Source organism: Linepithema humile, chromosome 3 (genome assembly GCF_040581485.1).
Source record: "Linepithema humile isolate Giens D197 chromosome 3, Lhum_UNIL_v1.0, whole genome shotgun sequence".
Lineage (NCBI taxonomy): Eukaryota > Metazoa > Arthropoda > Insecta > Hymenoptera > Formicidae > Linepithema > Linepithema humile.
Window position 1 is genome coordinate 2,197,955 of NC_090130.1, and position 26,703 is coordinate 2,224,657.

The 26,703-nt window shown below is 37.6% G+C and overlaps 2 protein-coding genes across 12 annotated transcripts in view; one reads left to right on the plus strand and one right to left on the minus strand.

The window, feature by feature from the left end:
• LOC105676334 (protein abrupt) overlaps window positions 1-15,053 on the minus strand; it is a 93,044-nt gene extending 77,991 nt beyond the window's left edge. For both annotated transcript variants that reach the window (XM_012374119.2, XM_012374120.2), the window contains exon 1: window positions 14,913-15,053. The gene's annotated coding sequence lies outside the window, so the exon portion shown is untranslated. The remainder of the gene's footprint in view (window positions 1-14,912) is intronic.
• Window positions 15,013-26,703, plus strand: part of Ca-beta (Ca2+-channel-protein-beta-subunit) — an 85,734-nt gene continuing 74,043 nt past the window's right edge. For 3 of the 10 annotated variants that reach the window (XR_010889165.1, XM_067351486.1, XM_067351490.1), the window contains exons 1-2: window positions 19,790-20,108; window positions 22,941-23,676. Coding sequence is in view for 9 of the 10 variants with exons in the window: in XM_067351486.1 (XP_067207587.1) it covers window positions 23,425-23,676 (252 nt within the window). In the remaining variant the exon portion in view is untranslated. Of the gene's footprint in view, window positions 15,136-19,787; window positions 20,109-20,165; window positions 21,123-22,940; window positions 23,677-26,703 lie in introns of those variants that run through there. The other 7 variants (XM_067351494.1, XM_067351492.1, XM_067351491.1 and 4 more) reach the window with 5 other exon arrangements.

Here is a 26,703-nt window from a genome sequence, read left to right on the forward strand (position 1 = left end):
TAATGAATTTTACGTAGTTAAATGTTCATCTTCCGGCACATATTCATATAATTAACGCTCTCATTATTATCAGTGCAAAACCTGCGTATGTACGATCCGATGTATTATTCAACAATTCGATCTGGACTGCACGAGTGTGCTTGGAGAAACAAGCATGACAAGATATCTTTTCGACGAGAAAATGAGCGGAAGTTAATGCAATGCGGTAATTGCATAATAAAGCAAATCGAAATTACCTCATTCCGAGGACGGCGCGTGTATCACATTATATACACATCGTCATTTGCATTGACTTCATACTTAAGCGTCAGCGCTTTTTGCAGATGGCCTTTGCGCGCACTATCGTCAAAGAGTACAAAGTCGTTTACTACACGTGGAATAGTACCGGATATTAATCGGCGTGATTCGATGTGTCGACAGTTTTTCTTCTGCATAAAGTAGTTCCGCGTTACATAAACTGCGCCGCTATATCATGCAAGACCCTCGACAGGTGCGAAATAAAGAACGCGGCACAATAGTCGAAAACGTCCGGCGAGTAAGAGAGAGGATGAGACAAAAGAACACGAGGGGATGTCGGAAGACTTCAAGAATATGTCCCTCTCACGACCGTGAAGGTCGTGTATGGAGCGATGTACATTTCGGACAATACAATAATAGCGAGTCATCGATTCCACGCTATTACCATTCAACGCAATACACCTATCATTATGTTTTAACAAACAATGATGTTAACAGTCTTGGGCAAATTTGACAATTTTAAAATACGAGCGAGATTATCAAAATATTCATTTGTTTTCTTTTTTAAATCTTTCTCTTACGAATAAATCATCGATGAAATTACACAATACACATTCGTCATTTTGCGGTGAATTATGCAACGCGATATTTCGATGCGTTTACAATTTTTATTCAGACGGGGAAAAAAGTAGCGCAGTATGTATCAACGACGCGGAATTTATCGGTGAAAGCTTTCGTCGCAGATCGAAAGTGAAAACGCATTTTCATATGGTGGGTGCGCCACGAGTGCACTTTATAGACGCACATGTCCGCGTCCGGGAAATCCTATAACGAGGCTCGTATTACGAACGCCCTTTCATGTACTGCGTCGACCGATGGGCATGAGTGTGCGTACGTACACATTCGAGAGGGTAGTGTACGAAAGATACAAACGAAAAATGTGAAACGTCGAGAGAGGAAAAGCAGGACGTACTCGTATTACAAGGGAGACCTACAGGGTTCTCCACGAATAATCATCAGCGTCGCACGGCTCCGGAAACTTTCTTTCAAATAATACGAAAACAATACAGTTAAATCTTGCAAACAGCTGACGAGATTATTCAAATAAAGAGTTGTAAGAAGGAACAATTGATTAATTTGTCAATTTATGTGAGAATTAACAGATCATTCTCCATCGATTTTTACATAAAGAAAATATGAAACTATTGTTAATCAGAAATGTTTTCATGATTAATAACACTTGAAGATTTTATGTGCTTAATACATCTGACATTATTGACCGGTGCTGACTTGGCTTCTACTTGGAATGGATATAAAAATATATCTACTTTGAACAGATATAAAAAGATATAAAAAGTATTTTAGCGCAGTATAAAGATTGCAGAAAAAAGTCATCAGATATACTCGAAGTGTATAAGGTGCAGTAGTAATACTTGACATTTGGTTGCAACTTTAACGACATTTCAAGTGTCTGATTATATATGCGCGTAAATAATGCATTTTTTTAACAGATATTATCCCTACTTTATTATGTAGTAATTTTGCTCGAGAATAATATTATTCTGATGGATACTAATTTTGTAATAAGCTTATTAAATAGATGTCTCTATGCAACAACGGTTATTTAATTAAAATTGTAATTATATAATAATAATTTTATATTGCTTCAACAAACAAATAAAGTACGTAACAAATTTACCTATATTTAGTGCAGAAAAAAAGAATTTAGATAATTATGTTCTGATTTAATTAAATTATGTTTGACAAATATATATTATTTCAAAATTTATTGACTTATACGGGCGTGCCGTATTGAATCTGTAAACAATTAGTTCTAAAATTGGATAAAACTCAATTATAATCTGCAGAGATGTAATGATGAAATAAGATATATTATTAGTTACTTTTGAAACGCATTGTAATTGCGGTTTCAGACCGCAGTAACGAAGGCATACACTGCCGTAGGGTAAGCATTTCGTTTGTGCCAAAAATAAACATCCTGGCAGCCACTTCTTTTCACGACCCCTCCGACGAGGAAATTCATCTTGGGGTAAATTCTTGAAACGTTAGAATTTGCACAGGCCGTTCCGCAAAATAAAATGGCAATATCTTTGGGAGAGCCAAATTTGCTAAAAGGTTACTCGCATTTTTCGCGACAATTTCCTGTTTCGTTGAATTGGTACAATTGTTTCCAAATATATATGTGGCCATTGAAAAATGTATGTTTATTCTCGCAGAATAATTTCCAAATCTAACACCGAAACCGAGCAATCTGTTGAGATTTTGTTAATGATAAACAGAAAGCAACGTCAGCTCAAATACAAATCCAAACAAATTGCATATTCAAATAGATTGAAGTAGAACTTCAGAGTCGAATAATTTATACGATTTGAATGGAAACAATGCTTTGATTCGAACAGGCCAAGGTTTTCGCAAACGCCGCCGAAGTGTTTAAAACTACAATGTTCAGAGATGTATGTAAATGCATAAAGAAAAAATAATGCATCCTTGCAAGCAGGGGGTAGAATATTTGGAGCATTCTTTGTCGGTTATCTAACAATACTAGCATCTACAATACTAGAATGAGAATAATACTAGAATACTAGAATGTCACTTCTTCCTGTTATTATAAAAATTCGAAGAAAATATTTCTAAGATCAAAAAATCACCGTCCAAAAAGGCCGAAAGGTATACAGGACTTTCTAATCTCTTAAATTTCACCTACTGAATTTCAAACGTTCCGACTCCATTCAAAATCCATATATGCTCAATATGATTTATTCGTTTACAATACAACAGAATAAAAGCTAAATGTTTCCCTTAAGCAGGTAAAACGTTGTACCAAATTTTGCGTGTGTGCTTCGAAACAAATCACGGTGTCGCCAAAAAATATTGCAAATGTTACCGAGGCCCGCCAAGGCCTCTGTATAATCGCGTTATAAATCGTTTACTAACGTGTAAAGAAATTCAGCATCAGACGGGAGCACCGCGACGGAATTAAATGCTAAGTCAGCGAACGCATCCGGCATTGAGAATAGCGGCATTGTGCTCTCCGTTACGTGGCGCGTACTTTTCGTGAGCCTAGCTTAAAAGCGTGCAAAAGTATACCTGAGTTCTATGAAGTATATGTAGGGACCATTAATAATATTTCCAACGCAATTATCGAACCAGCTGCCGCGTTTCCTTAGGGTCCCTTTTAGCTTGGAAGCAGGTACCGAGCTAGAAATCTATCGCTCGATGAATGCGTGTGCGTCCTGCATGTATATGCCAGATACGTACGCTCGCCCCTGTGGAGCCTTGGTCTCTAGAAGATATATATCTCCTTACATCATTGCGGTTGCCCGCCCTAATGTTCAAGAAAGCTGTACTGCTTGCGAAGATGAGAGGCAGACTGGTGAAACTAACGCGTCCAACTAGTTTGGAACAAAAGAATTTGATACGGATCTTTGGAGATGCGCAGAGTGCTAGAATCTTCAACAAGTATCGAACGAGTACCGGCACAAAAGAACGAAAATAAGATATAGTAGATTCATGTTGATGCTAATCAGAAATGGCGGGTCTGGCGGCAATCATTTTTCACGGATGTTCGATACTAAGTATCGATCAATAATAATAACAGCGTCGGATGCGTCGGAACTGGTAAAATGCATCTTTGCATTTTTTATCTCCTCTTTGTTAACTCTTCTTCGGAGTATACGTAAAAAAACTGCATAAAAAAGAAGAAGGTAAAATCGATAAAATTCTAATTTCAACCGCGTTGCCGCGCGCGTCGCAATTTCAATAGACGCCTATCGATTCATCTCGCGATTATAAACAATATTGGCATTTGCTAATTCAATGATTGCAATTAAATCACTCAAATAATGCCTGCCGCAGCAAATCACGCAACGCTATCACATCCCTTCCACCACTTACGCCAGATTATAGTTCGATATCCGGCAGTCCCTCAACAACGGCTCGGCATATATCACCAGCAAAGTTTGCCCACCGACAATTGCCCTCCTCTTCCCTCCCCTCCCCCTCCCCCTCAGCCCCCCTCATCCGCTCCCACCCGCCTCGTTCCCACCATCGGACCGTGACGAATGTATGTACATCATCTCGCGGTCGCAATCTCGTGCCCGTCGATTCATTAATTAATCGCTGGACACACATACAGAGACCGCGTGTTCGCGCACAGTGGCAATTACCGGCGCATTGTCGCGCATAAATCATTAGCAAACGCGTCGCTTCCATAATTCGGTTAATATGCAGTGTTTTTGCCGACGCTGGGCGTCATGTAACGCGCCCCGGTGTTCCCCACCACGCTTTCTCTTATCTTAATTATCTTGTTTAGGTCGGCGCTAATACACGTTACAATGACGCGACTGATCGATGTGAAATTTTAGCGAGATGCCTCGGCGCATCAAATGGAAAAGTTAAATCAAGTGTTCAAATAATTTATGTATGCAAATAATGCGAGTAATTACTGGAGAAAAATTAAATCAATTAATTCGTGCCATTTCGTCCGGATTTTTTGTGAATTGTGATAACGTTTTATTATTTTAAATAATAAATTATTATTAGAATAATGAAATATCGATATGACAATTTATCTGAATGATTTGATTTATTGAAATTCGTCACTTTTATCATTTGACATGTAGAATAATAATATTTAATTAGCTAGCTGAAAGATTATCGTCGGGGAAAATTAATAATTAAATAAAATGAGTATCGCAGCGCAATATAATATTTATGTTAATTTATTATCCAATGTGCAACTTTTTGAAAATAATGTTCAACTTCTATACAATTCAATAATTAATGGACATATTCGATAAATATTATGATTATCTTTGACTGTTATTATGAATTACAAACAAGGAAGTTGCTAAATTATACTCATGGCTTAATTGAATTGTGCAAGTGATAAAATCGATATCTTATCAAGCGCGATAAACAAGAAGAAATGTAAAATTGCTGATGCGCAAACATTTTTTTTTATAAACCTATTTCATATGTTTGTGTTATACTTATTTGTTTTGCCAAAAAAAAACTACTCATACGTTACACAAAGCTTACACAAAATCAGACTTTTAATTAGAATTTTACAATTTTCTTAATTACTAGATATTTTTACTCTGAAAAAATGTAAGAAAATAAGAGAAAATTATTAAAATATGAAATATTATTTCAACAATAAAAAAAAATATCACATTATGATGCACTTCACTTCATACAAGAATATAATAATTTAAGTAAACATGTGTTTAAATATTTCTAAATCAAACGAATTTCGAAAAGGTATGTCAGAGGCCAAAAATGTTTTCGTGTTTACGGATGGTTCGTTTCTCACTTTCAACCGCGCTTTCGATAACAGCGAGATTATATTCTGTATGCGCGTATGTATGTTCGCCGATAATCTGAAGATAAGGCAACGCGACGCAATGAATACACGCGCTTTAAATCGTCCACTGCTATGGTTTTTATTGACATACGCTACTCCGGCAAATCTAGCTATTGGATTACAAATTGCCTGAGTTAACCCTCGTCAACGTAATCGTCTTTGGGACTCACTTTTAAATTTATATGAATATCACAGTGAAGACTCGAAGTTTCACGCAATGGTGCAAATTCAATATTTTTTATAAAGCTTGTTTGGATGCGCAACAAAACATGTACTTTTTATATGATATCACTGGAACTTTACTAGTCATATAATCGTATAATATTTACAATAAAAATTTCATTTCAGTTTTGTGCTGAAAGATTTTTTTTTAGATATTTTTCTGAATAGAAGAAGTCTTTCTTCAAGGAAGATATCGTTCACATCTGCTTGAGATCAGTAACAAATAGATATTTGTGTGTGATGAAAGCAATAGAGAGAAATCTTGATATCACAACATGCGTATTTATATATTTTGCATCAAGTTTGAAGAATGCGTAATAAAAACGCACCAACAAAGACATCGTATAAAAATAAAAGACAACTACATATTCGAGAGAATGTATATCGATTAAGAAGAAGATCCGTTGCGAACGGATACGATAAATATTTTAAATAGCTAAATCGAATCTTTATTTTCATCTTTATTTTTTAGAAAAAAAAAAATCACTATTTATATGTTGTGTACTGTAATAAAAGACTAATTACTTTGCATTAATAACGTTTCATGAGAAATGGGCAACAGTATTTATTTTTCCAGCAACGATGCTATCGCGTTTCTCGTTCTCTTGTATTGTTTCTAAATTTTCATGGGACTAATATATATTACACATCACTCGTATACATATTACATATATATGCGCGCGCTCGTGCGACGATAATCTCAGAGAATGATTATCCTACTCTCGTACATAACGACGTTTGGCCGTGGCTATCAGCTTATCGGGACGCGTGTGAGTCAGTCATTAATAAAAGGGTGGCCCCGTGCACACAGCAAAAAGCGTAAACCCGAGGGTTCGTATCGATCAAATAACCATTGGCTGCCATGTGTGAAGACGCGGAACGAGGGGATTCGGTTCTTAACTAGCACCGTGATCGTGATTTTCGCTAATTTCTCAATACGCTACAATGCTCGTAAAATAACTTCACGACAAACATTGCGCAATAAAATAACAACGTGGAAATAAATATTTCTCCAGCTATAAATAAAGATGCGCAAGAATTATACGCGCTACAATATCGCTGAATAAAAATTACGCGCCAGTTTGTAAATGTGCAGCGATTCCGCACAATTATGTTAAAGCTGACAGCGTGAATAAACTGAAATTAAAGCAACAAAATCAATCTTATTGTTGAAACCTACAATTACGAGGATACTTTGCATTCTATAAAACGCGTATTCGCCGTTGTAACCGCATTCGCCGTCGTAACTGTCGCTCTGTAAGATATCCTCTTTAAATCTCCGTAGTGTAAACGTACTCGGTGATCAACAAATCCGCGTTGCGTACGAAACACAACTATAAAGGCAGGCACTAAGTGGAGATGGTAGAATAAATAAACGGCAACATGTATGGAATAATAGATATGATGCGCTGAATTGCGTCCGGAAAAATGTTTTTAACGGCGAACTCGAGCGTAAATGCGAAGCTACATCACTATGAAGCTCGGGTCGATCCGTTTGACCTCCCGATACGCACGTATGCATTATTGGATAATGCACGTGCGTACATTAATTACACGTCGCACAGACGCATCCTCTCTCTCTCTCTCTCTCTCTCCTTCCCTTTATCTATCCGCTCTCTCCCTCTCTCTCTCATTCCCCTTTCTCTGTGTATATACCCTCTCTCTTTCTCTTCTACGATCAGGAAACCTCATATCAAATTTATCAAAAACACAACGGGAAACTCGTGGGATGATAGAGACGAGGAGAAAGTAAACGCGGCCAATATAGTAGAGCTCTTATGTATCTATGATTCCGAATGACGCTGCGTTTCTCGTTATTACGTTTTAGATATCCCGCTTACTCCCACGAATTTCATTCCGGACAGATTAATCGGCGACGGCGAGCGTTAAAACAGAAGGTGAGAGAGAAAGAGAGAGAGAGAGAGAGAAAGGAACGCTCACGCTTGTTTGAGGTATCGTATTTATAAACCCGCGTAACTCGCGCGACCGGTTTCGCGTACTATCGGAGTCGTTTCCCGCAATTGTAGATCAGCAATTTAGTCACGAATACGAAGCATGAGAATGACTGTAAGCGTAATATCGGTATAAATTAGAAGAATGTAAGGGGCTTAACCCGCGCGATTGACCCAACTATACATCTAACGAATTGCGCAATTCGCGCGCAATCATTAAATAGAGCGACAATGTGTCATTACAGTTCGTAAATTACCGATATTAAATAATGTATCAAGTTTGATTGAAATCATCGAACTTTATCATTCTTTTCGGCAATATCGTACAGCGATGATACAGGGATTATATTTTGTGTAATGCTAACGAGGACTAACGCAATATCGCGCAACGGATAATTTGATGGCTTTGTGCAATGAATGTACAATAATGTTGATGGCAAAGGAGAACAACCCAGTTCTAGAAAACCTTGTTTTGTTTGCGCACGCAATTTACGTATGGAGCGAGTATAACCTACTATTATTATCGTGAGTAATAATAGCAATACAGCTGAACTGCAGCTGTTCGTCGATGTACGCATCTTGAAATGAAAATGTCGCAATGCAATTCTCATAAATTTGATGTAGAAATCGCGTTTGCCGAACCTCCCCTAAAAAAAACCTGCTTTACATATCAATCAAAATGCCACGTGTGTGTCTAGAGATTACGCGCAAAATGATAATCTGTAAATTCTCGAAATTTTCGAATGCCGTATCGATCATTCGCGATATCTGTTAAACGTGTGATTGATAACAGCTGTCGTTTTGATGCGAATTTCTAGTATATTTTGACTGACACGCCGACACAGAAAGGCAAGTAATTAATTACATAGAACGACAGCGGGTGAATGAGATTGGAGGGTGAATCAGATTTTAAATAAAACTCGTTCACTGACTCATCTCGTCTATTAATTGTTTTGCGATTATCTAAAAACACACTTTTATCATGAGTCCTTTTCTGGAATTCAAATCTTGACTTTAATTTATTTTATCACGCAGTCCAATAAATTCGCGCACCGTAATCATTTGTAGTGGAAATTGAATAAAATTATTACATAATTATGTTATTTTAATACATAAATATATTAAATATTATAAGTATCGTTAATTTTTAATAGCAGAAATTATTCAATAATTTTTTGCGAAAAAAAACTTGACTATATTTTCTCATTAGAATAAAAATCATAATGTCGGAACTACGTGATGCGATACACAATGCATGAGACAACGCATGAGTTCTCCGTTAGACTACGGTTTAGGTTTCTGTACGAGATGTGTGTGTGTGTGTCATGTGTGCGTACGCGTATACATATATGCAGGACTGTCGTATCCGTGTTGCACAGGCCTATATGAAGTTAGCCCCCCATTTTTCGATTTTGAATATTTTTTTAGTTGTTCCAGGTTGTTCTACGTTTGTTCTATATTGTTCCAAAGTTATGAACAAAAAAATCGAAAAACATGACGGGAAAAGCAAAAAAACGATTTATTTTTGTGGCCACCCATTTTTTTTTAAATTCAAATTTTTTTGCTGTTCTGGATTGTTCTAATTGTTCTAAACATTGTTCTAAAATATTAATCCCCCTAAAAAAGAATTTAAAAAGATATAGCAAAAAATAGCATTAAGCGTCCAAATAGTATTTTTACATTTATCGCTATTATTATATTATGTTTTGACACCAAATTACATATTTAAGCTAAAAACGAATAGAACAACCCAGAACAACTCTCAGTTTCACCAGAACAAACATATAAAAGGCACTTTACTCTTGAAGGTAGAGAATTATTTTGTCTTTTTCGACCGATAATGTTACATCAGCGACACTAAAACCTAGAACAATGAGAAATAGACACAGAACAATCCGGAACAACTCTCAGTTTTGTCAGAACAAACGTTTAAAGAGCACTTTACTCTTGAAGGTAGAGAATTATTTTGTCTTTTTCGACCGATAATGTTACACCAGCGACACTAAAACCTGGAACAATGAGAAATAGACACAGAACAATCCAGAACAACTCTCAGTTTTGTCAGAACAAACGTTTAAAGAGCACTTTACTCTTGAAGGTAGAGAATTATTTTGTCTTTTTCGACCGATAATGTTACACCAGCGACACTAAAACCTGGAACAATGAGAAATAGACACAGAACAATCCAGAACAACTCTCAGTTTTGTCAGAACAAACGTTTAAAGAGCACTTTACTCTTGAAGGTAGAGAATTATTTTGTCTTTTTCGACCGATAATGTTACACCAGCGACACTAAAACCTGGAACAATGAGAAATAGACACAGAACAATCCGGAACAACTCTCAGTTTTGTCAGAACAAACGTTTAAAGAGCACTTTACTCTTGAAGGTAGAGAATTATTTTGTCTTTTTCGACCGATAATGTTACACCAGCGACACTAAAACCTGGAACAATGAGAAATAGACACAGAACAATCCGGAACAACTCTCAGTTTTGTCAGAACAAACGTTTAAAGAGCACTTTACTCTTGAAGGTAGAGAATTATTTTGTCTTTTTCGACCGATAATGTTACATCAGCGACACTAAAACCTAGAACAATGAGAAATAGACACAGAACAATCCGGAACAACTCTCAGTTTTGTCAGAACAAACGTTTAAAGAGCACTTTACTCTTAAAAGTAGAGAATTATTTTGTCTTTTTCGACCGATAATGTTACATTAGCGACACTAAAACCTAGAACAATGAGAAATAGACACAGAACAATCCGGAACAACTCTCAGTTTTGTCAAAACAAACGTATAAGGAGCACTTTACTCTTATATTTAAAAAAATAAAAAAATTCAAAAAAAACACTAATCGACACTAATCGCTGATGTAACATTATCGGTCGAAAAAGACAAAATAATTCTCTACCTTCAAGAGTAAAGTGCTCTTTAAACGTTTGTTCTGACAAAACTGAGAGTTGTTCCGGATTGTTCTGTGTCTATTTCTCATTGTTCCAGGTTTTAGTGTCGCTGGTGTAACATTATCGGTCGAAAAAGACAAAATAATTCTCTACCTTCAAGAGTAAAGTGCTCTTTAAACGTTTGTTCTGACAAAACTGAGAGTTGTTCCGGATTGTTCTGTGTCTATTTCTCATTGTTCCAGGTTTTAGTGTCGCTGGTGTAACATTATCGGTCGAAAAAGACAAAATAATTCTCTACCTTCAAGAGTAAAGTGCTCTTTAAACGTTTGTTCTGACAAAACTGAGAGTTGTTCCGGATTGTTCTGTGTCTATTTCTCATTGTTCCAGGTTTTAGTGTCGCTGGTGTAACATTATCGGTCGAAAAAGACAAAATAATTCTCTACCTTCAAGAGTAAAGTGCTCTTTAAACGTTTGTTCTGACAAAACTGAGAGTTGTTCCGGATTGTTCTGTGTCTATTTCTCATTGTTCCAGGTTTTAGTGTCGCTGGTGTAACATTATCGGTCGAAAAAGACAAAATAATTCTCTACCTTCAAGAGTAAAGTGCTCTTTAAACGTTTGTTCTGACAAAACTGAGAGTTGTTCCGGATTGTTCTGTGTCTATTTCTCATTGTTCTAGGTTTTAGTGTCGCTGATGTAACATTATCGGTCGAAAAAGACAAAATAATTCTCTACCTTCAAGAGTAAAGTGCCTTTTATATGTTTGTTCTGGTGAAACTGAGAGTTGTTCTGGGTTGTTCTATTCGTTTTTAGCTTAAATATGTAATTTGGTGTCAAAACATAATATAATAATAGCGATAAATGTAAAAATACTATTTGGACGCTTAATGCTATTTTTTGCTATATCTTTTTAAATTCTTTTTTAGGGGGATTAATATTTTAGAACAATGTTTAGAACAATTAGAACAATCCAGAACAGCAAAAAAATTTGAATTTAAAAAAAAATGGGTGGCCACAAAAATAAATCGTTTTTTTGCTTTTCCCGTCATGTTTTTCGATTTTTTTGTTCATAACTTTGGAACAATATAGAACAAACGTAGAACAACCTGGAACAACTAAAAAAATATTCAAAATCGAAAAATGGGGGGCTAACTTCATATAGGCGTTGCACAGGCCGATTTATTGATCACTCGCGTCGCACGCAATAACGACGAATATGCGTGTCTACTGTGTCGCAACCGTGCGACATCTAAAAGTTCCGTTCCATGATTTCATGTGTGCAGTTATCTCAGCTTTCGTATGAATGTAAAACAAAGAAGGTTGAATAATTATAGCAAGTAAAAGTAACTGACATTATTACAAGGATATATGAAATAACTAAAACAATTTTTTTTAACAATTACTTGATAATAAACGATTATAAAATACACATGGAATATTTAATTGCGATAATATATACGTAAATTAAACAATTTACGTGAATTTTGCCATTTCATGAAAAGAATGTAGGCATTTTATGAAGCCTATCAACTTGTAAAAATTTGATATTTTGTAGAAAAAAAGCTGGATTTTATAAAATGACTAAATTTATGCATTCTGCAATATATATATATATATATACATATATGTATGTATCATCGTGGTTAAATATTTTGAATATCCATTTCAAGCAAATTAAATTGTTTTGTCTAAATATGAATAAATTTAAATAAATTTTTAAAATTAAACATAAGCGGTAATTATATAATTGGTTAATTGATTAATTGCCGCCGTAGAAAAGCAAATGTTGGAAATATTTGCGAAGAAAATCACGAAACGAGGAAATTAGTACAGGAAATTGCACTATTGAACTTGTTAAATAGACTGATTATTTAGTATACAAAAATCAATGATCGCATGTTAGCAATAGCGTAAAATTATGATGACAGATCAGAAATGAGAAAAAGTCGTAACATGATCATACAATATACGATTTATCACGGTCAGTCAAAGTGGATGAATAATATCAAAGTCGCAATAACATCGTGTTTATTTTCGCAAAAACTTGAACCTATTTGCACAGCATATATGTTTTTGCAATTTTGTCACGTACCAATTACTCCCGGCCTATATTTTCAATATTTTCTGAAGAAATTAAATTTTTAGGTTTTTGTAAAACTTTTTCTTGATGATGATGAAATTCTGATAATTATGAAAGTAGTAAGAATGTATATTAAGCCAAGCCTGACGAAATTGGAAAAACGAGTGGTGATAAAAATAAATAGTGATTAATGCTATTGAAAATTTAAGAATGCTATTGCATTTGCGAAAGGCGAGCATTTCGTAAAAGAAGCCTGCGGCTATTACTTTCTTGACATTAAATAACGTTGTAAATATCTTTAACGATTAATTACTCCGGATATTAAGAAACAGGATAAACGAAGCGCTGTATGTTTTACGACCTTGGCGTCGATCAATTACACCAAGAAATCCTCGACAAAGTGCGTGCAAAAGACAAGAAGTATGTTGCAAAACCCCATCTTACACCAATATATTAATTAAATTAAGCAAAATTTACACGTGCACTGTCAGTCTCCAATAATTTTAACACAATCTCGATCAATTCTAAATAAAATATAAACTTAAATGGTTAATCTGAATGAATCAATTGAAATAAAGTTGCAAAAAAAATTCAATTATTCTACAAAATTAATTTTTGTGTAAATTTTATATGCAAACGCGTGAAATAAATATGATCTCGTCTAATGTATCTTAATATTCCGTTTAATACACGAGTAAAACAAAATATGCTTGAAAAGAATGAGACCGGCATTTTTTTATTAAATATTTTTCAATAAATTTAAAAAAATTACACACATAATACAGATAAAAATATAATAGGCAGGCACATCGGCAAGTTCTTTTGTTGTCAATAATAGTCCGACATCTCCGTGTTATTGTAAATAGCATGCGACGGAGATGCTAGATTATTATTGACACAACACGCTGGATCACTCACTACTGTGACTACGTATTATATTTTTATCTGTGTACGTGTATTTTTTTAGATTTATTGAAATAAATTTAATAAAATAAATGCCGGTTACGTTATTTTTAAACAGTTCATTACTTCTCTACGTTATCTAAGAAAAACAAGTGACTGGAAATCTTCAAAATTCGGAACGTTAGATCGTCGACAAACAAATGTCTGTTTGATGCTGCACGTCGTACGCGTAAACGCCGCCGTAACTTCTAAAGCTTTTTGTCTGAAAGGTAAACCGGAATGCGTGAAAAATAAAAGAACGATATACTTATTGTCTTGTCGTTTGTTGACTTTTAAGTGGCACTAGCTACAAGCCGTCATGATGTTACTAGATGTAGCCTTGTAAAGTCATAACTTACCTTCGGCCAGCGCTATCTCAAAATCAACAAACAATAAGAAAAGAAAACACAATTTCTACTTTTCCTTTTCTTTTCCACATTTCGCTTACTTTGATGTATCTGATGTCGCAACGTTCAATGAGAATTTCGCTCAACGTCTCGCGAGAACTGCCGGATATTTTCGCAAGGAACCGTATCGTTTCGCGCGCTCATCGTCCGCGATCGCAAAACACGTAAACTCTCCTATAAAAGCGTGTAACGTCGAGCAACGAGCAGGACGGCGCAATTAATGGCGTGGGCCGTGGTCGATCGTGCAATTAACTTTAACGAACGGGCGGCCTTGCGATTAAACTTAATTAGTATCGCGGTAATAACTCGTTAATAATCAGAGCCGTGTACAGGAGAGTGACTCTGTATATGCACGACTGTACACGAGCGCGCATCATCGTTCTCCAAGCATGCAAGTGTGTTTATGAACAAATTCGTGTGTGAAAGAGAGAGAGAATATGTGTGGATCTGTGTGTAAAATACGGTTTGGTAGCTCATGTGAATCGGTTTTATATTTACGTATCGACGACGGTGACGAAGAGGACGACGACGGCGACGCTACATGATTTTTGTCGCCGAATATTGAGAAGAGGAAATAAATGATTTCCTTCCGACACACCAAAGTCCTTCTCAACAAAACCACATTCAACACCAATTAAAAAATACCGAGATTCGATTTAAGAAAGAAAAAAAAAAAAGAGATAAAAGCAACACGACAGTTTATTCACTTAGCTACATCTTTACTCGCACATTTTCCTTCGATCTGCCGCGCACGAGTTTGCAAAATTACTTTGGTTGTTTACCTCCGTTGGTTTAATCTCCGTTCTTCGTGTGCTCGTACGCTGTCGTACTGAGAAAAAATGAAAATAATCAAGAGATTCTTCGTTTTCTGTTTCAGCGACACGTGGAAATTTCCCGGAACGAGATGCACGGATGCACCAAATCGTGTGTGTATTCTCTTGATGACTGACACCAATTAACTGACTGATTTGACAGGCAGATTGATTTCAGGACGAAGCTCTACCGGTGAGTGTACTTCTTCATTCTCTCCTCACGTTTTCTCGTCGCGCACTAATTCTTTTGTTCTGTTTCGCGGCGGCACCGGTCTCGTCGCGCGTTACTTCAGAGGCGCGACATATGAATCGCGCGTGACTAGCGCGTAAAGATCAATGAATTGCGGAAAACGCGCGTACGCCGCTCACGCGTAGTTACACGTAACGAAGGTCCGGACCGAGGACCAACCGGAGGCGAGTATCAATGAAAGTAAAAATGTTCACACTATCGTCTTTCTCTCCCCCGGCTGATGATCAACAAACACGGCTGCAAAGCACGAAGCTTGAGTGCGCACCGGAACGGCGTACCGAATTATGAGACGCTTTACACTTCGTAGTAGGTTTGCTGCGCCCTCTGCCGGTTATGCTGTCTCTTTCTTCAGCCTCGTGTGCTCTCTTTCGCTCTCGTGCTCTGGTCCCCACTAATAGAGCGCGAGTCGGAGATTCTCCCCACCAACTAGTGATACGTATACAGCATTGCTCCCCACTTTATCCTCGTTATAGGAGCCTGTAATACCCCCACCAAACGCATCGCGTCGGTAGCATTGCCCCTTTTGCTCGCAAGTGCGCAGAGAGATAGAGACCGAATGTCAGTGAGGATGAAAGGAGAATAGAAACGGAGAATGTTGCCACCTTACGAGGCAGGCGTAAGTACGGGGATGATGACGGATACGTCGCCGAGGCGACGTGCGCGAGCATGCTTTATGTCTTCCGGTGTGAGGTTATAGCGCGAGAATGATTTTCGGAATAAACCTTTGAGCACCGCGGGGATCGGCGATGCTGGCAGTCTGATACGGCAGAATGGTCCTACTTGTGTAAAAGAGCCTTTTATATTGATCTTTTGATAGCAACTCTGCCTCGATTTTCGAAGCAAAAAATTGCCCGGTCCTAATCTCTCGATAAATTAGGAATTATTTATTACAAACGCACATTCAAACGCTAACGTGCGATTTTTCTTGCAGATATCAATTAAAAAATGCTTAAAACAAGCTTAAATACAATTATCTGCATAATTAAATAAGATAATTGATTCACGAAGAACATAGTAAAGAAAATGGGATTATAATTTTGAAATAAATGTTAGATAACGAAATTATAGACGAGTATAATTTTGTTTTCTAATATTTCTTCTTGTTCAATCATTTAAATAATCCTAGTCACAAGGTTTAATGCTGTTATTTGTAAATTTTTAAGCTTGAACCTTTTTCATTTGTAGAACACACACAATACATATACAAAGAGCTGAACCTTCCGTCAGAAAGATCATCAAGAAGATTGGAATTGCAGTATCTTTAAGATACCGAAATATATCTCTAAAGATGCTTTTGGTGTCACAGTTTCGGAATAGAACGAATCGATATTAGAAACAAGAATATCCTTTTACAATTAGCAACTGTATTCTTTAAGTAGACCCAGATTCTCTGCGAGCAAATGTATTGCTTGTCACAATTTCTGTTCCAAAAATTTCTTCTATTTCAGTCAATAATCAATTTTTTAATGATGTTTCGTAGGAAATGATATTAATAAGCAATTAAACAATAAAATACTACGCATAAATTCTTATGAAATTTCTTTCTGACATTAAAATCAATGCTGCTTAATTATTTTTAAATGCGTATTATGGAATGCCAAAATTATTTTAGAAACACATTGATAAATAGTAATTATCGGTAATAGCACACGTTTAATGCACAGATAAAAATATGTCATTCATAACATCATACGAATGTATAAAATTTGAGTAACGTAAAATACGAATAGTGCTTCTTTAAAGAGTATTATCGTACAATTCACGTTCAACATCTCCCATCGAGTATGAGATTAGGATTCACCCAATCAGCTCTCGTCGCTCTCTCCTTTTCTACATGTGTATGTGTGGGCGTACTGTACATGCACACGCATTATTAATGCATTATTAACTTGCACATCGGATATACCTTGGAATAACACACGTGATATGGAATAAAAAATAGACCGTAAAATTGTTACTTACTTACCTGAAAATCAACACAAAAGAAAAACGATACTCCTAAAAATTTTCTAATTATTTGCCTTAGTCGCATCTTTTGTCGAATTTAAACCTAATTTAATGGTCTGCACAATGACCAATGACTCTCGGAAAGGTGGTATTGTATAGATTTAAAAACGTCCATGAATGCTCAAAACTAACGGAAACACGCCAATTCTAAGTATTAAACCTTATCCGTAACCAAAATAGGATTATACAACGCTTTTACACATTATTTCGTTTCGATTCGATTTTTAAATAGAATTTTTCGTTTTCAAGCGTATAGAAATATTTGATAATTAATCATCATGAGAATAATTTTCTTCGCGTCTTTGCAATATCTTGTGCAATACACGTTCTAAATGCAACCACTAGCATGCAGCACCACGCAACGTGCTAAGTTGCAGTTCTCATTGTTACCCTTAACGCTGCGATCGATAGACTGTGCTGAAGACACACCCCCGAGTGTAGTCCAAAGTACTTACCAAACGGTAATGACCAACCGGGGGACGTCTGAGATAACGGCATTATACTAAAGGTCGGTAAGAGGCTGCAAGTGGGAAAAGTTGCGCGCCGAAGATAGAACAAGAGAACGGAAAAGTGGCGTACTTATTTCACTTTCGTTAATTCCTTCTTCCATTTCGCTTCCTTCACCCTCCGGTAGATGTCGGCGTTCGCGATAGGGGTTGCAAAAGGGGTTGCAAGAGGGGTTGCAAGACCGAAACTGCTTCAGTTCATGACGCGATTCTTTCGCGAGCAGGACTGATCTCCTCCAACTGTATGCATCAGAAAAAAAGCTAACTTTGTGGGAAAAACATCTGAATCGTTCATGATAACACAAATGTATTTAATTACATATCGATTTCTTTATTTTTCTTATTTTCCTCCTCACATTGTACCTTTATGATGTATCACTTGTTTTGATTTTATTACATAGATGTGCATCGCGCTGTAAAATTAGCTGTGACCGCAGCAAGATTCTACAATCATTCGAGAATTATTATGTTGTAACGGCGACGTTATACGCACCATAAATGTATTGCGTTCTAATTGCACAAGTGACACTTGCCTATTAGTTTTATAAATTAACGTCAAGCGTATTTATGATAATTTTTATACTGTCTTATAAACGATAAACGTTCGGCGGAAGTGTCCGTCAAGGAGCCAAATAAAAATGGTATTTTAATGACCAACTTTCTGGTAAATAGCGCAATTAATATAATCGTGTTGATAGTTTGTTTCGAAAGTACTAATAATGTGCTCGTAATGTATTCCCCGTTAACATTCCGATGCGTGTTTAACGATAGGTGAAAACACACTCGTACTAAACGCAGTTTAATTTAAAAGTTTACTGTTCGTAAGAAAGATATGATTTTATTTTCTCCTTTTTGAGAGAACTTTGCTTGACAGTCTCTTTTAGAAAGGGGGAGAAAGTATTATGTAATAAAATATATCAAATTTAGTTAAGTAGTACACGTTTGTCTCTTTCATTTGCTTTTTGAAGTGCATATGCAGAATATCGTGTTCTGTCGCAGTTCATAAAGCGCTGGAAGAGAGAGACGTGACAATGCTGGGTGAGTTGCAGAATGAAAGGAACGAAGAAATATCAAATTGACAGGTGGTGCAATAGTTTCAGGGAAAATGACGTCACATATCCGATACCTGCTTTCTATACAGAGTTACGCAAGCAATGATAACAACTCTACACATTGCGGTCCGATTGAAAATTGATTAATTTTCTAATTTTAAACTCTTGCAAAAATTATTGTTTATGAGACGTCGCTTAAGTTTGATATTACTTTAATTACGGTTTAATTAAGTCCATTATTTAATTCAATTTCTTTTGCCGTTTGCATGAATTCAACGGAAATAAAAAATTAACGAATTAATGGAAAACCGTCCTGCCGCTAATAGTGTTAGTCTTCCACTGCGATAAATCGAATTCCATATTTGAATATTCAAGTATCGGAATATTGACAGCTATACATGACAATGCGGAGATATTTTAAGAATGAAAAGCTCTAACTGTCTACTGCCAATCGTGTAACAAATAATGGCATTATTATTCCAAATCTTTAAATTTTCCAATTACGAATAAATTGCAATTTTGTCATGCTATTAATAATTGTTCTTGAACAAAATAGGAAGAAAATTTTCCGTTTTCTAATATTACAGAATCATTCAACGGTATCAGTGCTTACATTGCCGAGAATCACTATCACTATCGTGAGATAAAAGATTTAACGTGTATGCGTAAATCATGTTAATACGAGATGCTTTGATCCGACCAGTTTATATCGTACTCATAAATATTTGTTACACTGAGCAAATAAAGGAAAAAGAATCGAGATTGCGACTGTCACAGAATGCGACCTCAACGATCTTTGCAGCCGGAAATCACCTGTGCGATTTCCAAGTCTCAAACTGTCATCTCTCTTTCGGGGTATCAGCCACGTGTCCCACGTCTGCCTCCGATTATCTACCGTCGCGGCGCGAAGCCTCGGCTGCGCCAGCGCAAGCGATCGATATTCCAGACTGCCGGGGTTTTCGTCTCTGCGCGTGACGTCACGTTGCGCGAACCGAGCCAAGACGATAGGGGCCGTAGCCTACCGAGGGTGACCGAGGTGGTGCGAGCCGCGTTAGCAGCGAGCCGTCGTCGCGAGCACGGTCCGAACATTACCGTCGTTTCCACGTAGTGTCCACTACGTAACCCTCGAACGTTTCACGCGAAATAATCCCCCGGCTGCTCGCAAGTCGCGTCCGCGACCGGTGAATTTCTCGTTCTCGCGAATCCCGTTCGAGTTCCGATCGACGAAACATCCGCGCGCGAAAGTGACAGCTCCGAGTGGTGTGCTTCGGTCCCCGGGGGGACAGACAACATTGGGAAACGCCACGCTTGCAGGAGAGAGAGAGAGAGAGAGAGAGAGAGAGTCAGTCCCGTAAGTTTCGACAGATGTTGCGTGGTACAAGAGGTGGCAAAAATTACCGGGGATAATCCGTTAAAAGTGCCGATGGATTTCCGAAACGGATAAAAGCGCAAGGTCGCGTCGACCTTCGCACCGAGCGATCATCTTGCAAAATCTCCCGCGGAATTGGTCCAGATTTCGTGCAGAGGCGAACTGCAATATTGGCACAAAACGTCCATCGTGCATCGTGACAGCGCTCGGGTCCGCCTGACCATTTGCCGGCGTTTTCTACTGGCGCGCGTCCGCCGTAGAGAACAGACAAGAGCGAACCGCCACGCTCGTGTCTGATCACAGGCGAGCTGCAACCCCTTTGGGTCGCGACGCAGCTGAGCTCGACCGGGCGCGACCCACAGCCCTACATTCGCGGTCTGCGGCATGACTAACCTCAACTCACCCCACCTTAAGCGAGCTTCGTCACCACCCTCTCTATTCCGAGAACCGTGACAGGATCTTACGCATTGGATTCTCCTCTCATCAGCCACATACTCTTGTACAAAATTAATCAATAGTGCATTATGACCTATTTTATTCTCTTTATTTTCTCATTCCACCGATAACTTCACACATTCAGAAAATTTCATTGTCGAGAAGATTTCAATCTTTTCATTTTTATCAACAGTGTGTGTGTGTGTGTTTGTTTTTAGAAATTTTATTCTACGTTTGTACATTTTTTCAAAAGCGATTTAAATCCACTTGAGAAAATAATATAAATGTACGTATCCAAAGTTTTTCTTCTTCTGTGCGATTGCAAGTGTTTAAGAAGGAAAAATATTTAATCTGACTGTTGATAATAATTGGAAAAGTGATTAGTTATCGTATATTTGGCGAATTGCATGCCTGACCTTGGTGAAGAGATCAATCATTTACGTATAGCGACAGCCTAGGGACAACGCCTTCCGATAATAGTGCTGTTAATTAACGAACAAACGATTTGACGGCCGTAGGTCGACGTTGATACGATCGTCACGACGATGATATCGCGCGTCTGTAAGTACGATAACTTTATGAGAACATCTACTTTAATATTCGTCCGGGAAGCTGTAGAGCTACTGCGGAAGGATGCACTTTCACGCGATGCACTTTTATATTAACAGTTCATCAAAGTGCCATTTCTTCGATCGACAGCTGTAAATTCTTTTAACTTTTAGAGATTCTTATCAAAATGGATTACTTTCTTCTGAGATAGCGTTATTGATGTATCAATATTTAATGACATATAAAATACACTATTTTGAAATATATATTATATTTACTAAATGTTGCTTAACCGTACAATTAGATTATGAACGCAATAACGCATTCTGCTATCGTAAACAAACATTTCTGTTGGATAAATCTGAAGCGCCGCGAGCAATATTTTCGTTCTTGACATTGTCTTGCGATATCATGAAATTCGAATCGCGAGGTAAATAGAGTTTTGCGAGTAAACAGACTACGTAAATGGGCGAAGCAAACGGACGAAGAAAAGAAAGTTTTAGTACTCCGAAGACTATCCGGATGAATCGGGTCAAAGCGCAATACGACAAAGCGAGCACGTGTCGCGCTCGCAAAATTGTTCGATTCGATCAAATTGACTTATCTTCCGTGTCGTGCGATGTAACAACAAAATTGAATTTACAATAAGCAATTTACGAAACGCGCCACGACATCTGTGGCTTGTTTTTGGCGTGCGTGTGAATGGCGATGTAAACGCTTGAATCATTACGTTATGTAGAATCCAGCACATTATCATTTGATAGTGACAATAAATTCGACGCACGTACTAATCGCGAATAATCAGGGAAACGCTCCATCACGTGCCCTGAAATATTATTTATGTTGCGATTCTATTTAAATAATTGGATAATTTATAACTAAATTAACGGTATATCGCTAATTTTCTGCTTGTTTAAACAACAATAACGAAATGAAATTGAATAATTTCTGTTCTGAATAACTTCTATAAGCTACGAGCGATGAATAATTTCTATAAACAAAACTACATAATTAGAAATAGAACATTATTCAAATATGCAAAGTACGCGCATCAAATACAAAATATTAAATTGCAACGTTCTGCAATTATTGTTATATTCAAATTATATTTTATCGGGTAGTTGTATTATTTAACGTTAAAACGTAATGATTTTTTAATTTAAGAAAAAACACAATCTGCGACTTATTCGTTGCAATGCATGGAAAAAGTATCATTAAATCTCAGTGCCGGATTTTTGTATAATTTCATGCTCGGTATGCTAGAAAAAAAGAACCTGTTCCAATAGTTAAACATTCATTATAGCCATTAGTGTAATGACAAGCACATTTTATCCTATCATGTTATGCAATATCGTTATAAATAATTATGCGTTAGCATGTACATTTACCAAGGAAGCCGTGGTCAATGGTGCAAATACGCAGTTTGCACCGCCATCAACAATGTATACATGCAGCTTGCATGTATCATTTAGGAAACACAAAAAAAAAAATTATACATAATCTGATTATAATTACACGTACTTATATAATAAATTTGCTAAATACTGAAATCGCGTTTGTGAAACATTTCTCGATTGGTCACAAATAAGTTTCATAAATTTATATTATATTTCTACGTTTAATCAGAATACTATTTAATGTGCTACAAATATATTATCATAAATATGCGTTATTCGACAGATTGTGTAGAGGAAATTAGAATAAAATCTATCTCCGAAGATATGTTCTCCGAAGATCTATCTCTGAAGATATGTTACCTTTAATTTAATCTTATTATTCTATTTTTCTAATATATCTTCTATCTTTCTAATATATTTAATCTTTCGACAGGTAGCCCTCTTGGTTAGTGATCTACGCGTAGCCGCCTCCCCACGATCAACGTAACCTCGATACCGGTAGCAAACAAAAGCAGCAGCATTCTTTATTGTACTTGGCACACTAACGGTGTAAACACGAGAATCCACCAAGACGCGAATCGCGAGTGGTCCGAGAACGAGGAGGAGAAGTCAAGAACGAACGGTGGACGCGGAAGAATCAGGTCGCGAAAGCTCCAGGTGGGATAGCCTTTGATTGTGATGTGGTGGAGCCCCCCGGAGGACCGCGGGGGCAGGAGGTCAGAGGCAGATCGGTCGTGAGGGCAACAAGCACGGCTCGGCTGCCCCGAGGCAAGATCGCCGGCAGGGCGGAGGAGGAGGTAGGATGGTGTGACCTCCGGCGTCATCCCGCCCGACGCGGAGGTGGTGCTGGAGGTGGCGGAGGCGGCGGTGGAGTCGAGCAGCTGCTGCCCGACTCAGAGGAGGAGGAGCCGACGGCGATGTCGAGGCAGCTTCGAGGTGAACGGGACCACGTGAGCCGCGACTACCAAGAGGGCTACCTCAGTGACTTCCGGGACCTACGCGATCTCAGGGATTTCAGGGACTTCCATCGAGAAGATAGGGACGAGAGGGACGGTCAAGGACTGAGAGAAGGACCCACTGCCGGCAGGACTTATCGGGACGATTATTCGGAGGAATACGATCATCGTCCGACCGCTGCATCCACCTCGGCGAATCTCGTCAACAACCCGGTGAGTTACCATTTTTTTTTATTGGGATAAATTAATTTGTTTTACACATTATTTTGTCTTTAATAAGAGCGTATATATGTATGCGAGATACTTACATATATTTCAAGATAATCTCGAATTCTATTGACATTATACATAATTCGTGCAATTTTTGTGCAAATTTTAATAAGGAAATTCTCTTGAGATCGCTATTTAGTATTTACTTTTGAATAAATATAATATCTCGGGTGATATACATATTTAACGCGTTAAACCGCTATTCAGCTGAGATTATATTTATTTTCTGGAAAATTGTGATACCGAAATGTTCGCGTTTTATATTAAAGATTAGGAAAGGTTATTTGCTCAATAAACTGATTATAACTTTAAATTTATATCGCGCGCTTCGTTACCCGTCAAACAGAACGTTGCGCAGCGCGATAGCGGCTGTCTCTATGGCTGCTTTTACTCGGCGACATTATTTCTTGCAACTGCGCTGTTGTGCAATGAAAGCGTAGTAGTTTCTATTAAAAACTTGCTCTCGCGAGCCCGTTTAAAACTTGAACAGTTATTTGTATGGCGTTATCGTCTCCCTCCGCGTTGCTGCGAACGAGAAATAGTTGCGAACTTGGACCATCAGCAGAAGTTTCAAATCCCATCGAGATTTATATTGTAGGCTGTTTCCGTCTTGCATACTGCTTTCTCTGTGCGATAATGCACTTGACTTACATATTTTCTTCCACTTTAACAAATAGAAACTTTATATAAAAATTTGCAAATAAGCGAGCAATATTGTTGATAAGATCCTTCGCGATTATTCGAAGCGGTCTGTAATCAATAGTACACATTTCTTATCTCAGAGTTGTGTATATTAAAACGAAATGCATATTAAATTTGCATCTGATGTACCAATTTACGTCACAAGACCGATTTTATGATGCGATAACTTTCTTGATTAGAGAAAAAAATTTAAACAGCTGCCAAGCACCGACAAGACAATATAAAATCTCTGTGCATAAGCACACATTACTAAGATGCGATTTTCTGGTGCTTTCATTGGCGGACGGACCGCCGCAGTAGTCACTTTATAATATTGCGTGCACATCGTATTGCACAATATTGCGCTTCGCCCGGATACGCCATCAGCGCTCATATCTCACACTGTAACTTTATATCGCGCCGTACGAAGATTTCGCGTCATCTGTGTGTGCTCCGTGCTTCTTATCAAACAATAAATTTAAATTAACGTAACCGCTGATTAATATCGTTATTGCGATCTGCAATAACTATTTATTGCGGACTGCACGATACCGCTACCACGCGCGCACTCGCATTAATACTGGAATTCCATATAATCGCGCCGTGACTCGCTTCATCGCAGAGAAACACGTGCTCATTGATATTGCCTATCGCGAGCTTTTATGCCCGTGTCTCGATAGAGATTGCTTTATGCACGGACGATCAAGTCTGTCGGAACCGTTCGATTCTCAAGCGGCGCCTCGTTTCACGTCTGTTTCCTTAAACAAACTTTTTGTTTATGCCTATTTTAGTGAATGCAATTTGCACGAACTACTTCACCTTTAAATAACCTACGATATTGAATATTCGCAATGGTGTATGGAATGTAAAAGAGAACATTTTATTTTCAATTATTACATTTCAATAAAAATCTAAATTTTCCGATCTCATCAATAATTGAAAAAACGATAATACAATTATATTTGTTTATTTTTTATTCATTTTTTTATTACAAAATATTGTAATTTGTTTCGCATAGGAAAAGAATCGAAAAAAAAAATGTGTTTATCAAAACGCGCCGATCGAGTTCGATTAAAGGATCTAAGTAGATTAACGTAAGATACTTGAAAGCTACACTATTCTCTATAACTGCCATTCCTCTGTTCGGTTAGTGGACCATTCAGAATTAGTCGTAAACAGTCTTGTTTGCGCGGAGCTAGCTTCTGTATGAAATTTTCCCTAAACCCGAAAGGAGGTCAAACGTGTTACAGGAAGAAATTGCACAACACGAGCTCCGCGACGTACATCCAGAATGAGGGCTCGACCTTTTTGATCAGCGGCGCTCGCTTTAGGCCCTCCTCGGCGTGCTCGGTAATCGGTGGCAGTACTCTTCATTTAGCGTTCTTACATCTTTCATAACGAGGCGTCTTCGGTGCCACATCTGCGGTGTCCTTTCATTTACAGCTGCATTCATCGCGGCGTTCTTTTTCACTGTTCGCCTCTCGAGGGTCAGACTCGCTAATGAGAAGGACGGGAACTTTGCATAGCTAGAGGGCAAGATGGGGGGGGGGGCGGGAGGGGGATGACATGGTGGAAAATGGAATCTGCTCTCTCGAAGGACACTTTTTCATCGAGCTAATATGACGCACGAGTCGCGAAACTGGGCCACTCTGTCTTCTACAACAACAATTCCGATATCTTAGTTTGCTCGAATGCGATATAAATTCTAATTACCGTTTATTCGTTGTTTTTGCTAAAGTACTATATAACGAATCATGTTTTGATCACGAGTGAATCTTGTTACGCGACAAATTGCGGATATTTTATAATTAAATTACACGGAGCTCTGCTTTATTTCTTGCAATTAAGAACAGCTTCTATATTTATCGTGTGAGCTCGAATGCGAATATCAGAATTATAATATTTTCACCTGGGCAACGGTATCTTATTGCAAGGTTGATTAATTTAGCGATCCGCAAGACGACTCGCCACATTGTACATATGTGTGTTGAATCTGATACTCGCAATTACGTTGAAATATACCTTCGCATAATCGTGCTATTGCACGCCTGTTTGCGCGGATCGTTCGACTATCGCGAACGTTTATTTCCCGTCATTCGATTTATCGGAGTCAGATCGGGAATGTAGGACGATATGATTTCTCTCAGCCTCTCTATGTTCCAGCATTTTTACTTGCAGATCTTCGACCGTACATTAACTTCGAAGATTAAAATTGCGAAAATAAAGTAACGAAATCAATGAATACCAAAGTTTGAATTAAAATTGCAGATTTGGACAATTTTTTTCCTA